Here is a 12,367-nt window from a genome sequence, read left to right as displayed (position 1 = left end):
TAATAATAATAATAATAATAATAATAATAATAATAATAATAAATTTTATTTATATCCCGCCCTCCCCAGCCGAAGCCGGGCTCAGGGCGGCTAACATCAATCAAATAATCAAACAGTCAAATAATCACACATTCTAAAAATATTTCATTATAAAAATTAATTAAAATCAAATTGATGGCAACCGATTAAGCAAAATTCTGTGCAGGTTGCCAGAGGAGGGAGACAGGCTGCGCCCTGACCAAAGGCCTGGTGGAACAACTCTGTCTTGCAGGCCCTGCAGGGCCCTAGTCTCTTGTGACAGAGCGTTCCACCAGACTGGAGCCGCAGCCGAGAAGGCCCTGGCTCTAGTTGAGGCCAGCCTAACCTCTCTGAGGCCTGGGACCTTGAGGATGTTATTATTTGCAGACCGTAGGTTTCTCTGTGGGGCATACCAGGAGAGGCGGTCCCGTAGGTACGAGGGTCCTAGGCCGTATAGGGCTTTAAAGGTTAAAACCAGCACCTTAAACCTGATCCTGTACTCCACCGGGAGCCAGTGCAGCTGGTATAGTACCGGATGAATGTGATCTCGCAGCGAGGACCCCATAAGGAGTCTCGCCGCGGCATTTTGCACCCGCTGGAGTTTCTGGGTCAGTCTCAAGGGCAGCCCCACGTAGAGCGAATTACAATAATCCAGTCTGGAGGTGACCGTCACATGGATCACAGTGGCTAGGTCAGGGCGAGAGAGATAAGGGGCTCAAATAAGGTTAGGATTTTTGTTTGTTTGTTTGTTTGTTTTTGTTTGTTTATAATTTTGTGAAAATTAATTTAAAAAATTGGAGGGGAAAAGAACTGTGGCAAGAGAAACTGATGGATTATGAGGAATTGGCAAAATTGACACATAAACTACGTGACAAGGGTAACTGTGACTTCTAAGAAGAATGGGAACCTTTTATGAAGTACTTAAAGAAACAACGAAATGAACTGGACTCCTTGGCAGGTTTTGAATAAACATTCACAAACTATTTATTGGTAATATACAGATAGATAAATTGAGGATCTTTACAATTTTATAAGATGCAGAGAATAACATGTGCTAAGAAACCAGAGAGAGGAGCTGAGGGAAGTCTGGGGTGGGAGGGTGGGGGGTTTCTTTGGAGGGGGTAATTGTGGACGATGTATTTTTGACAAATTGTTATGTTGAAATCCCTAATAAAACATATTTTTTAAAAAAGAGTTAAAGAAAATTGCTGAAGAAGAATCCACAGCTATCCCTCTGCTCCCCACCCTTTAAGATCCTACCTTGTATTTCTCGAAAGCCTCCTCCAGAGGAATCACCTTGTGATTTTCATGCACCTTGGATTTATCACACACCACACAGATAGGACTTTCATGGTCCTCGCAGAAGAGGTTCAGGGGCTCCTGGTGCTTCTCACAGACTCTCCCCTTCCGTCCTTCCTCCTCCTCCTCCTTTTCCAGACTGAGCTTCTTGATCAATTCCACAAGGTGAGCCAGTTGCCTGTTTGGGATGAGATTCCCTTTCTGGACTGTTTTTCTGCACTGAGGGCAGGAAGCCTGCCTGCCTCTCGCCCCACAACACTGGACCAGGCAGGACCGGCAGAAGTTGTGCCCGCACTCTGCGGTGGTCACTGGATCCTTGAAGTAATCCAGGCAGATGGAGCAAGTGGCTTCGTCGCAGAGATCTTGCACGGGACTCTCTGCAGCAGCAGCAGCAGCCATGGCTCCCTCGCGCCAAAGAAAGAGTCAAATCTCACCTCTTCTGTTTTCAGCCGCTGGGTTTTCCCCTTCCTGCAAAGGACTCCGGAACTCAACGCCCACGTGGCTTTTTTCCCTCCCCAGTTCCGACAGGCCTCTGCTTAATGTTTTCTTGAGCAGCTTTGAAAATCTCTTCATTGCTTTGCAGAGAGGGGGGTGGGAAAGAGATGTTGCCATTAATTTGATCTTAATTTGATTTTAATTAATTTTATAATGAATGTTTTTAGAATGTTGGACTATTTTGATTGTTGTTAGCCGCCCTGAGCCCAGCTTCAGCTGGGGAGGGCGGGATATAAATAAAATTTATTATTATTATTATTATTTATTATTATTATTATGTACACTGCCCCAAGAAGGCAATGTGTAAATAATGTCAAAAACAAATAAGCATTGTGGAGAGACAGGCTCTGTTTAAAGAAAATCCATCTTCCAGGATCCAAAAGGCAGCAGTCTGATTGGTCCACAGGAGCCACCCAATCCAGCTCCAGGTGGAAGTGAATCCGCAACCTGATTGCCTACAGGTGAATCCCGGAATTAGCCAATCATGTGGGGCCCATTGTGTAAATACAGTGGTGCCTCAGGTTAAGTACTTAATTCGTTCCAGAGGTCCGTTCTTAACCTGAAACTGTTCTTAACCTGAAGCACCACTTTAGCTAATGGGGCCTCCTGCTGCCAGCGCCACCAGAGCACGATTTCTGTTCTCATCCTGAAGCAAAGTTCTTAACCTGAAGCACTATTTCTGGGTTAGTGGAGTCTGTAACCTGAAGCGTATACTGTAACCTGAGGTGCCACTGTAATGTATATAAAGCAGCAGTGGTGTAGCGTGGGTTGTCAGCACCCGGGGCAAGGCAAGTAATTTGCACCCCCTAACCCATGGATTTGCGCCCCCTAACCCATGGATTTGCGCCCCCTAACCCTAATCCCCAGATGTTGCGCCCGGTGCGGCCGGACCCCCCTGCACCCCCCACGCTATGCCACTGTAAAGCAGACATTCTGGGGGGAAATCCATTCCTCCTCACCACTTTGAGCTGAATAAAGAGCATGAAATCCACTCTCAACTCTTGAGTATATTCCAAATTCCCCTTTAGTCTGCTTTTGCCTGAGGTTTGTTGCCAGAGATGGAGAGATGACAAGCCAAGAGTGGTGCATGCTCTGGTTCTCTCCTGCTTGGACTACTGCAATGCGCTCTATGTGGGGCTACCGTTGAAGGTGACCCGGAAACTACAACTAATCCAGAATGTGGCAGCTAGACTGGTGACTGGGAGCGGCCGCCGAGACCATATAACACCTGTCCTAAAATATCTTCAGTGGCTTGTAATGTATTTCTGAGCACAATTCAAAGTGCTGGTGCTGACCTTTAAAGCCCTAAAAGGCCTTGGCCCTGCCTGAAGGAGCATCTACCCCCCCATCATTCAGCCCAGACACAGGTTTTTTACCAAGGGTCTTCTGCTGGTTCCCTCACTATGAGAAGCGAAGTTACAGGGAACGAGGCAGAGAGCCTTATCGGTAGTGGCGCCTGTCCTGTGGCACGCCCTCCCACCAGATTTCAAGGAGATAAAGAACTACAGTGGTACCTCGGGTTAAGTACTTAACTCGTTCCGGAGGTCCGTTCTTAACCTGAAACTGTTCTTAACCTGAAGCACCACTTTAGCTAATGGGGCCTCCTGCTGCCGCTGCACGGCCGGAGCACGATTTCTGTTCTCATCCCGAAGCAAAGTTCTTAACCCGAGGTACTATTTCTGGGTTAGCGGAGTCTGTAACCTGAAGCGTATGTAACCCGAGCTACCACTGTATACAACTTTTAGAAGACATCTCAAGGCAGCACTGTATCAGGAAGTTTTTAATGTTTGATATTTTACTATGTTTTATATATGTTGTAAGCCGCCCAGAGTGGCTGATGGGTGGGTTGTATATAATAAAATTATTACTATTATTACTACAGCAGTGTAGTGCAGAGGGAGCGTGTTGGGCAACTAAGAACACATGTTTCCACACTAGTTATCTGATTTCTGATTTCAACCTTTTGTATATTTTTTTATTGTATGGTTTTATGTCCACTTTGATTTCTAAAATAAACTTCCATTCTAATTTTTTTTTGGGGGGGGAGGGAATGCAGGCATCGCTTTGCACCACTGACAGTCAGTTATGAGACTTCCAGCCCATCTCTTGCTCAGGCAAGTTCTTTGACCGCAGCTAAGCGCCACAAGCTATGAAGGGGTTAAAGCAACAGAGGTCCGAATCCTAGAGCGGCCCGAGGCGCAGGGGCGGGCGGAAGGGAGACGCTGCTTTCCGGTTCCCTCCCTCCCTCTCTTGACTGGCGCATGAAAATGACGTAGTCGGCTGCAGGTTCTCTGCGAGGGAAATGAGAGAGCAGGTGAGTGAAAGGTGGGAAGAAGCGGAGAGTCTGCCCAGGTCCGCTTCTGTTTTCATTTAATTTAATTTTTTAGTTGCTCCTTATTCTGAGCTTGGGGAGGTCTCATAAGACAAGAGGACCAGGGCGACGGAGGCATCCCCATCACATGGGTCAGCTGCTGGTAAAAGTTGCAAGCTGGCCCTCCCATTAAGCACAATGAATTGGGGAACTGGTTTTGAATGGCCAGGTTTGGGTGCTGTGCCTTTTGTTGCTGATAGCTCCATTGGTTAGAGCATGATGCTGATAACATCGAGGTCTGGGTTCAAGTCCCCATATGGACTAGATGACCCTCAGAGGTTCCCTCCCACTGCACGGTTAGACTTTCCAGCTGCAGGGTGCTATTTTCCGCCCTGCAAAATATCTTAGGCCAGCCCTGCTTCTGGGCTGCTGAGAACCTCCACCCACTCCCAATCTTATGTATGGCCTTATTTGCACTAAACATTTAAAGCAGTCTCATACCACTTTCAGCAGTCGCTGCTTCCTCCATAAAATCCTGGGGAGCGCAATTTGTAAGGGAACTGAGAATTGTTAAGAGACACGTGCCCACATTCCCCTCCAATTCCAAGAGTGTCTTCTCAATTCAGCCGTTTTCTAAGGGACTCTGGGATTGTTTTAAAGTGTTTTAGAGGCTGTAGCAAGCTATCCTGGCTGTTTACATCACCTTGGCTTGTGAGCACAGGAGGGGATTTAAGTATCATGTGCCTTTAGTATTTTTGTCTGTAGGCTCCTTGGGAATTAAAATAGATTTTTGGAGGTGCGGAAATAGCAGACCCAATTAATATGGGGTATTCAGAGATTCTGAGAGGTTTTAGTCTTCAGTCCTGTCGCAGGGAACCCGCCCCCCCCCAATCATTCAGTTTGTACAAACTTCTCACACACTACATACGCTACGCTTCTGTTATAAATTCATAGAAAATCAACCATACATCAGATTTGCACCGTTCCACTTTTATTTTACTCCATGAAGGAAGGACTACAAAATGAGGAAGGTTTGATACAGGGCAGCCATAATCCTTGAGCATACCAGTACATACACAGGAGCCCTGCCCAGTTGCTATGCCAACCCTGATGGTCCTAGACAGAAGACCATCAAGATCACAAAGAACTTGCATATGGGAGTGGATTCAGCACAGACTGGAACAAAGGACAATAATCAGCTCTTCCCTCTGGGAAAACTGCAAACTCCCCTCTGTCACCTGGAAAGTACTCATGGGGAGGGGGAAAGGGGGAACCAACCAGGTGACAGGAGACTCAGGTTACCACCACAACTCCTTCCTCAACCACTCCTTTCTGTGATGTAGGTGTGATGTATCTGAGGGGTGGTCTTAGGTTACACCCCTTCTGTGATGTATGTATGATGTTTCTGGGGGTGGTCTTGATCTACAGGGTGGCAATTTCAAAAGTCTTTATAAGGCCTTGCACACCATTTTTCTGGGTCCCTCCTCTTTCCTGCGGGTGAGGGGAGCACCCTGTTGCAACAGACCAATAAAGGCCAAGCCTACAGGCTGCTGTTTTGCTCCAAGTTATCATGGTTGGTGTCTTTGTTTTTGTCCAAGGGAGCCCTCGGATTTTTCCGTTAACAGTCCTATAGATTTTCTCTCTTATTTTCCCCTCCACTCCCCCCTCAGTAGGTGAAGTTTGGTCGTATTAGCTTCAAGGACAGTCAGATTCTGCTGGTTGTTGAAAGATCCAGATGGTTTGCAGTCTCATTTGAAGAGTCCAGCTGCATGAATATCTTTAGCTGAAGGACAAGGATATTAGCAAGAGCGCTGAGGCATCCCTAAAAGGTTGATAGTGAAAGAGAGAGCAGAGAAGAGGCACAACAAGGCCAGTCCCTGTGGGAAGACAAAAGCTGTGACGCAAGAGATTGTGGCTGGTGCTAAAGCTGGCCATGGAACCCGAAATCAAAATGGAGCAGAGCTGGAGCCCTGAATTTGTAGAGCAAAGATCAATTTGTCCGAAAACTGGGAGGCTCAAGGAAGTTCTTGTGGAAGCCCAACAAAATGTGAAACAGGAGCCAAACGATGAGCCGTCAAGGAACTGGGACGCCCAGTTGCAGGAGTTTTTGAAGATGCTACAGGATTCCCATTCTGGAGAGGGAAACCCACAAGTGCCTGAGACAAGGGATTGGGACAATCTCAAAGTATTGGAGGTTACTTCTGAGGGAGTGACAGGTGACCACAGCTGGCCCAGAGCATTGTGGGCTTCCCAAATCCAGCCATGCCTTACTGGGAAAGTGCAAGAGGACCATGAGACCAATCTGGGTGCCACTCCCAGTGGGAAGGAGAAGGCAAGAACTCCGTCTGGAGATGGTGCCGAGATGGAGAGGCAGCGCCGGTGTTTTCGTGAGCTCTGCTACGAAGAGGCCGATGGGCCTTACAAGCTTTGCAGGCAGCTCCAAGAGTGTTGCCATCAGTGGCTGAAGCCAGAGAGACACACCAAGGAGCAGATCCTGGAGCTGGTGACCCTGGAGCAGTTCCTGGCTGTCCTGCCACTGGAGATGCAGAGCTGGGTGAGAGAACGTAACCCAGGGAGCTGTGCCTGGGCAGTGACCCTGGCGGAGGAATTCCTTCTGAGTCAGAAGGAGGTCAACAGCTGGGAAGTGCAGGTAAGGTGATGTTTCCAAAGTTGTGTCCTTGGTCACATCCACAGCATACATTTGTTGCACGTGTGGATCATATGGCTTCCTCCAAAGTGTCCTGGGAAGTGTAGGTTATTAAGGGTGCTGTGTGTTGTAGCTCTGTGAGGGGTAAACTACAGTTCCCAAAACTCAATGAGGAGAAGCCATGTGCTTTAAATGTGTACTGCAGGCATTGTAAGCATGCCTGAATTGGGTTTCGAAAATGGTGCCCTTGAACCACTCCTGGGTCTTGAGTTGCTATGACTACTACAGTGGTACCTCGGGTTACATACGCTTCAGGTTACAGACTCCACTAACCCAGAAATAGTACCTTGGGTTAAGAACTTTGCTTCAGGATGAGAACAGAAATCGTGCTCCAGCGGCGTGGCGGCAGCAGGAGGCCCCATTAGCTAAAGTGGTGCTTCAGGTTAAGAACAGTTTCAGGTTAAGAACGGACCTCCAGAACGAATTAAGTGCTTAACCCGAGGTACCACTGGACTATTATTATTATTATTATTATTATTACTTATTATAACTTATTATAACTTATTATCAGTCTATTTTTTGCCAATGCAACCCAAAGTGACATACAACAATGTTTGTAAGCACAAAGCCCCAATTGGGCACCCAGCCACCTTGACAAAGCCAGTGTCAAGGCAGGAGTGGGGATCAAGTCAGCAGTAACTCACAAAGTGTCAGTGAAATTCACTCTTTATTCAAAGAAACAAAGCAGCTCAGGCCTAGTGATCACAGCAATTCTTCCCAGTCCATCTTGACCCAATGAGGCAGTTGTGAGGAACCTGAGACTCCTTCCTCTTGTCTCCCTTTGCTCCACCCTCTTCATTCCCCTTTGTGTTCTGGGAGACTAGGGGGCTCATATTATGTCCTTACATTCTTGTGACAGATTGTGATAATATCAAATCCTTGTAATAAGTAACATTTATCGCCAACCTCTAAACACACATTTTGCCTGCACTGTGACTTGCTTTTGAACTGACTCTTCTCCCCTCCATCTTCCCCACTGGCAGATCACAGGGATGTCAGAAAAGGAGCTTGTAAATGCCCACAAGGCAGAACAGGCTCTGCCGGGCATGGTGAAGATGCAGCTTTCCACAAGGTCCCAGCAGGGGGACAAGCAGAGTGTGAGCTTATTGGGTGAGTCCCTCTGGGGTCTGTCTCTTCGAATACCTCAGGGACTCCTGAATTTCCAGTTTTGTTGCTTTCCACCACCTAAAATGGAAGGCTCGTCTTCCCAGGTCACCTTCAAGCTCTGTGGGTTTTGGAGCCTAAAACTGTGCACACAACTGGCCATTGCCTGCTAAGTGGTGGTCCTGCTCAATCATGGGGCAGATCAATCATTTTTGCAAAGGGGGCAGAAGCACCGAGAGGGAAGCTTGTCAGTCTAGACCAGGGGTGGGTGCTGAGATTCCCTGTTTGGCCGACAGGTCCATTTTTTAAATTGCATCTGTAATTCAAAAAAATTCAGTACTTATATATGCAATTCAGAAACACACAGATAGATTTGGAAAATGTGCAGAAAGGAACTTCAAAAATGATCACCTCCTCTAGAATAAAAGGTTCCACATTTGTTAGAAATTGATCTCTTATTGTGGTGACACCTAGACGTTGGAACTCCCTGCCTGTTGACATCAGGCAGGCATACCCTTTTTGACTCCTGTTAAAACATTTTTTGTTTATAGGCAACCCTAGTAAGATATTAGAATGCTGTGGTGTTTTTGGTTTATTGCTGGTTTTAATTTTCTGAGCATTTTAATTGTTTTTAGTGCAATCTTACTGTTTTTTTATTATTTTTTAAACTGTTTTGGGGTTCTCTAAAATCAAACGGCTTATAAATTTTGGGGACTATTTAATTTGGTGGGGAAACATAGTAGAGCTGTCTACATTTAGGCATGGAATGGAGAAAGGGAATAGGGAGAAAAAAAGAAGTCCACTTTCTCATAACAGTTTGTATCACAAGTGGTAGAAGATTCATGAGAGACAAAATAGGAAGCACTTCTTCACAAAGAGCAAAGCTGGAGCCAGTGCTGTTTTTCTAGAAAAAAGAGGTGCCGGAACTCACCGTGAACACTTCCCTTGTTCTCTTATAATAGCAATGGTACCCACCTGAGAGGAGCCAGAACCAATCTCCAATGTGTTCTGGCTGAAAAAAAGCCCGGATTGGAGCTGTGTCTGATTCCTACCCTGATTCTGTTTTTCTTCCAGCAGGGGACGGGCGATTGAGTGAAAGGAAGAGGCAGAAGCGCTTGCGAGAAAGTCCTGAACAAACAGAGCAGCGGAAGACAACCTTAAAAGCAAGCCAAGAGAAGGATTTCCTGTGCCAGGAAGAATCTGAAAAGAACCAATGTAGGGTAGAGACCCAGAAGAGAAAAGACACAGAGAAGATAGCAGATCCAGTTATTATCCAAAAGGGTGTTTGCAAAGATGCCGCCAAGCAGCATAAAGAGAATGACATGGAATCTGACACGGGTGGGGAAATCTGTGGTCAAAAGGCTCACGGGAGTACAGACGGGGCTATTCCCACGGAGGAGACGCCATACAAGTGTTGGCAATGCGGTCGAAGCTTCAGCAGCAGCTCAGACCTTTTGATACATGAGCGAAGCCACGTAGGTGAGAAACTGTATAAATGCTCCCACTGTGGAGAGAAAGAGACAATCCAGACTGGCCAGACTGCGCATAAATGTTCCCACTGCGGGAAAAACTTTCACTGGATCCCTCAAGTAAAAACCCGTGGGAGAGAAGAACGTTATTCCTGCACAGAATGCGAGAAAAGCTACTCCTCCAAGTCGGTCCTCCTCAAACACCAGCAACTCCACAGAGGCGAGAAACCTTATAAATGCTGCTTTTGCCCGGAATCCTACATAAACTGGTGGGAGCTCAAAGCTCATCGGCAAACTCACCGAGGCGACACACCGCATAAGCCATATAAATGTTCGCATTGCGGGAAGTTCTTCCTTTGGAACTCGCAGTTTCTGTCCCGCGAGAGTAGCCACACAGCCTTCTGCTGCTACTGCGGGAAAGGCTTCATAAAAAACTCGGAGCTCGTTGAACATGAGAAGACCCACACGGCAGAGGAGCCGTTGGCATGTTTTATCTGCGGGGAAAACTTTGGAGTCAGTGCTGAACTGCTTGCCCATGTGCGGAAGCACAGAGAGAACACGCTTCAATGCTCGGTTTGTGGAGGTCTTCAAGAACAGTTTGTAAGCCCGTGAACTAGAAGTTATGGGTGACAGCCAATCACTGCCTCCCCCTTGCACAACGTACTTCTCTTGGTGTTGGATATTTTAGCCATCAAAGTCCTCATTTAAAAATATTAAAATTGTAATGTTTTAAAATTCCTCGTGAATATGAAGGGCGTGCGTGAACCTGTGCTTGGTCAGATTTCAGAGGCATTACAGGCGACGACCGATTTAGCGGCGTCTGATTTCGCAGGCGTGCATGGCACCAAAACCAGAAGTAGCCCCCAAAGGTCATAAAGTTGTCACAAAAGGGGGGATGGACAGGCAGAGTAGGTAGCGTCCAGAACATACCCCCCCCCCAAAAAAACCGGAAAGCAGAGGAGAGGAAAGGAGTTTTGTGCCCAGTTCCCACATGCGGGTTTCTCACAAGAGTCCTGTCAGCTCCTGCGAGAACAGGGTGCTTGTGGGACTTAGGCCTCTGGACATCAGGCAGGTACCTTTGCCGCTTTCTTTTTGACACCTGCTGAAAAGCATTTTGTCCAGACATGTAGACGTTGGAGAGTTTTAACTTCTCAATTTACTGCTGATTTAAATTTTTTTAAAGTTTTCTAATTACTTGTTTTTAACTGCTTTTAACCGATCTGTTTAATATTTCTTGTAAACCGCTTAGAGGTTCTGTTTTTACAATCAAGCGATACATTTTGTCATATAAGGCAATAAAAATGCTGGGTTAGATAGACCAGGGACTGATCCAGAAGGCTCCTCTTAACCTTCTTGTGCCACCTACCATCGGCCACTTCATGTGCTGGAGTTCCCCAGAAAACTAAGGAAACCAGGCCTTATGAGGACTGGTTGAAGGAGCTGGGTATGTTAACCTGGAGGAGACTGAGAGGAGATAGGATAGCCGTCTTCAAATATCTCAAGGGCTGTCACGTGGAATATGGAGCAAGCTGGTTTTCTCCAGCTCTGGATGATTAGGACTCAAACCAATGGCTCAAACCAAGGAAGGAGATTCCGACTAAACATCAGGAAGAGCTTTCTGATGGTAAGAGCTGTTTGACAGTGGAAAGGTCTCCCTCGGGAGGTGGTGGACTCTGGGGTGCGCATGTGCTGTGTCCAGTTGGTGTCATGATGGTGGCACCTGCCCTTGTTCTGGTAGGAAGTGCTTAGTGGGGGCCAAAAAATGAGGGGGCGAGGAGCATCGAGCGTCCATTGAGTTGGAATGAGGACTCCTGGCGGGCAGCAGCAGAAACACAAGGGCCAAAGGGACAGCTGCAGGGCGGTGGGGACGAGGCTGAATAGGGAGACCCTCTCAAAGGAAAGGAAGAGAATAGCAGGAAGGCCATTGTGGCAGAGGAGGCACAACTTCTGATTCCCTTGACCCCCCCCCCATTTTTAAAAAAGTACATTTATCTTCCGACCCCATTACTAGTGACACCTCTCCTATTATATAATTACTGGACATGCCCCCACCTGCTTCCCTTTCAATGCCCTTCAGCTTTCATGCTCTTATACAGCATGTTTCGTTTCAGCCATTTAAAAAACATCTTTGCAGTCCATTAACACCTCCACCACCATAGAGAGAGGCAGTGTGGTCCAGTGTGTAGCACAAGGACTTGGGAGATGTGGATTCAAATCCCGCCCCCCAACATCCACAAAGTCCATTGAGTGCTTCTGAGGACCCTAGCCTACCTCACAAGGGGAAATGAGGACAGGAAAAAACACGGACCTACTTTATCTCCCTAGAGAAAATGTGAGGTATAAACGTAACAATAAATAAAAAACGTTGGCATGTGGGTAACCCGACAGAGATGTTAACAATGACCTTTTGGTGTTGTAAAAAGTTTTCAGATATTTAAACTGCTTTTAAATGTTTTGTTTTGTGTTCCTTGGCTACTCATTGGTTTGCCACCCTGGGCTCTTTTGGGAGGAAGAAGGGTGGGAATTTAATAAAAAGAAATCAATTGATATTTATTAAGGATTGGAAAATTACTGTGGGGTTTTTGCGTGAAAGAGACCGTCAACATGCAATTTCTGAATCTGAAGACTGAAAATAATATTGGCTTATAGAAAATAGGATGATTGGGTGTCAATTTGAGTGAATGCTTTGAACAAGTTGTTATATTTACTTGACAGAGAATCAGAAGTCTTTCCATCTTTTTCTATTTCTCCCTTTTTCTTTTCTTTTTCTTCTGTTTATTTTTTCCCTTCTCCCTGCTCCTATTTCTTTTTAGATTTTTAAAAAATATTTCTTTTATTCAGGTATAAGAATATACTTTGCACTGTGTATAAACTTTTGTATATCTTTGGATGAGTATCAATAAAAATAAAATGTGGAAAAAAGGAACCAGTAGTGTTGTCCATAATCTGCCCAGCTCCATATGT

The 12,367-nt window shown here is 46.2% G+C and overlaps 2 protein-coding genes across 6 annotated transcripts in view; one reads left to right on the top strand and one right to left on the bottom strand.

Moving 5' to 3' along the window:
* Positions 1–1,904, bottom strand: part of LOC309364676 (zinc finger protein RFP-like) — an 85,747-nt gene extending 83,843 nt beyond the window's left edge. The window contains exon 1 of one of the 4 annotated variants that reach the window (XM_081902422.1): positions 1,279–1,904. In XM_081902422.1, coding sequence (XP_081758548.1) covers positions 1,279–1,716 — 438 coding nt within the window. In that variant the 5' untranslated portion in view covers positions 1,717–1,904. The remainder of the gene's footprint in view (positions 1–1,278) is intronic. The other 3 variants (XM_081902423.1, XM_081902421.1, XM_081902418.1) reach the window with 3 other exon arrangements.
* Positions 1,905–4,005: 2,101 nt separating this feature from the next.
* LOC309364615 (uncharacterized protein) lies at positions 4,006–10,301 on the top strand. 2 transcript variants are annotated; one of them, XM_081902281.1, is made up of 4 exons: positions 4,006–4,126; positions 5,794–6,773; positions 7,814–7,940; positions 9,012–10,301. In XM_081902281.1, exons 2-4 carry the CDS (start codon positions 6,057–6,059, stop codon positions 10,013–10,015), a joined length of 1,848 nt encoding a protein of 615 aa, XP_081758407.1. In that variant the 5' UTR covers positions 4,006–4,126; positions 5,794–6,056; the 3' UTR covers positions 10,016–10,301. The 2 variants fall into 2 exon arrangements, with proteins under 2 accessions (XP_081758407.1, XP_081758406.1); XM_081902280.1 differs by having other exon boundaries at positions 9,009–10,301.
* Positions 10,302–12,367: the final 2,066 nt, after the last annotated feature.

The sequence above is a fragment of the Podarcis melisellensis genome (genome assembly GCF_964234715.1).
Source record: "Podarcis melisellensis genome assembly, chromosome: 2".
Taxonomy (NCBI): Eukaryota; Metazoa; Chordata; class Lepidosauria; order Squamata; family Lacertidae; genus Podarcis; species Podarcis melisellensis.
This window is presented reverse-complemented; position numbering and strand designations above follow the sequence as displayed.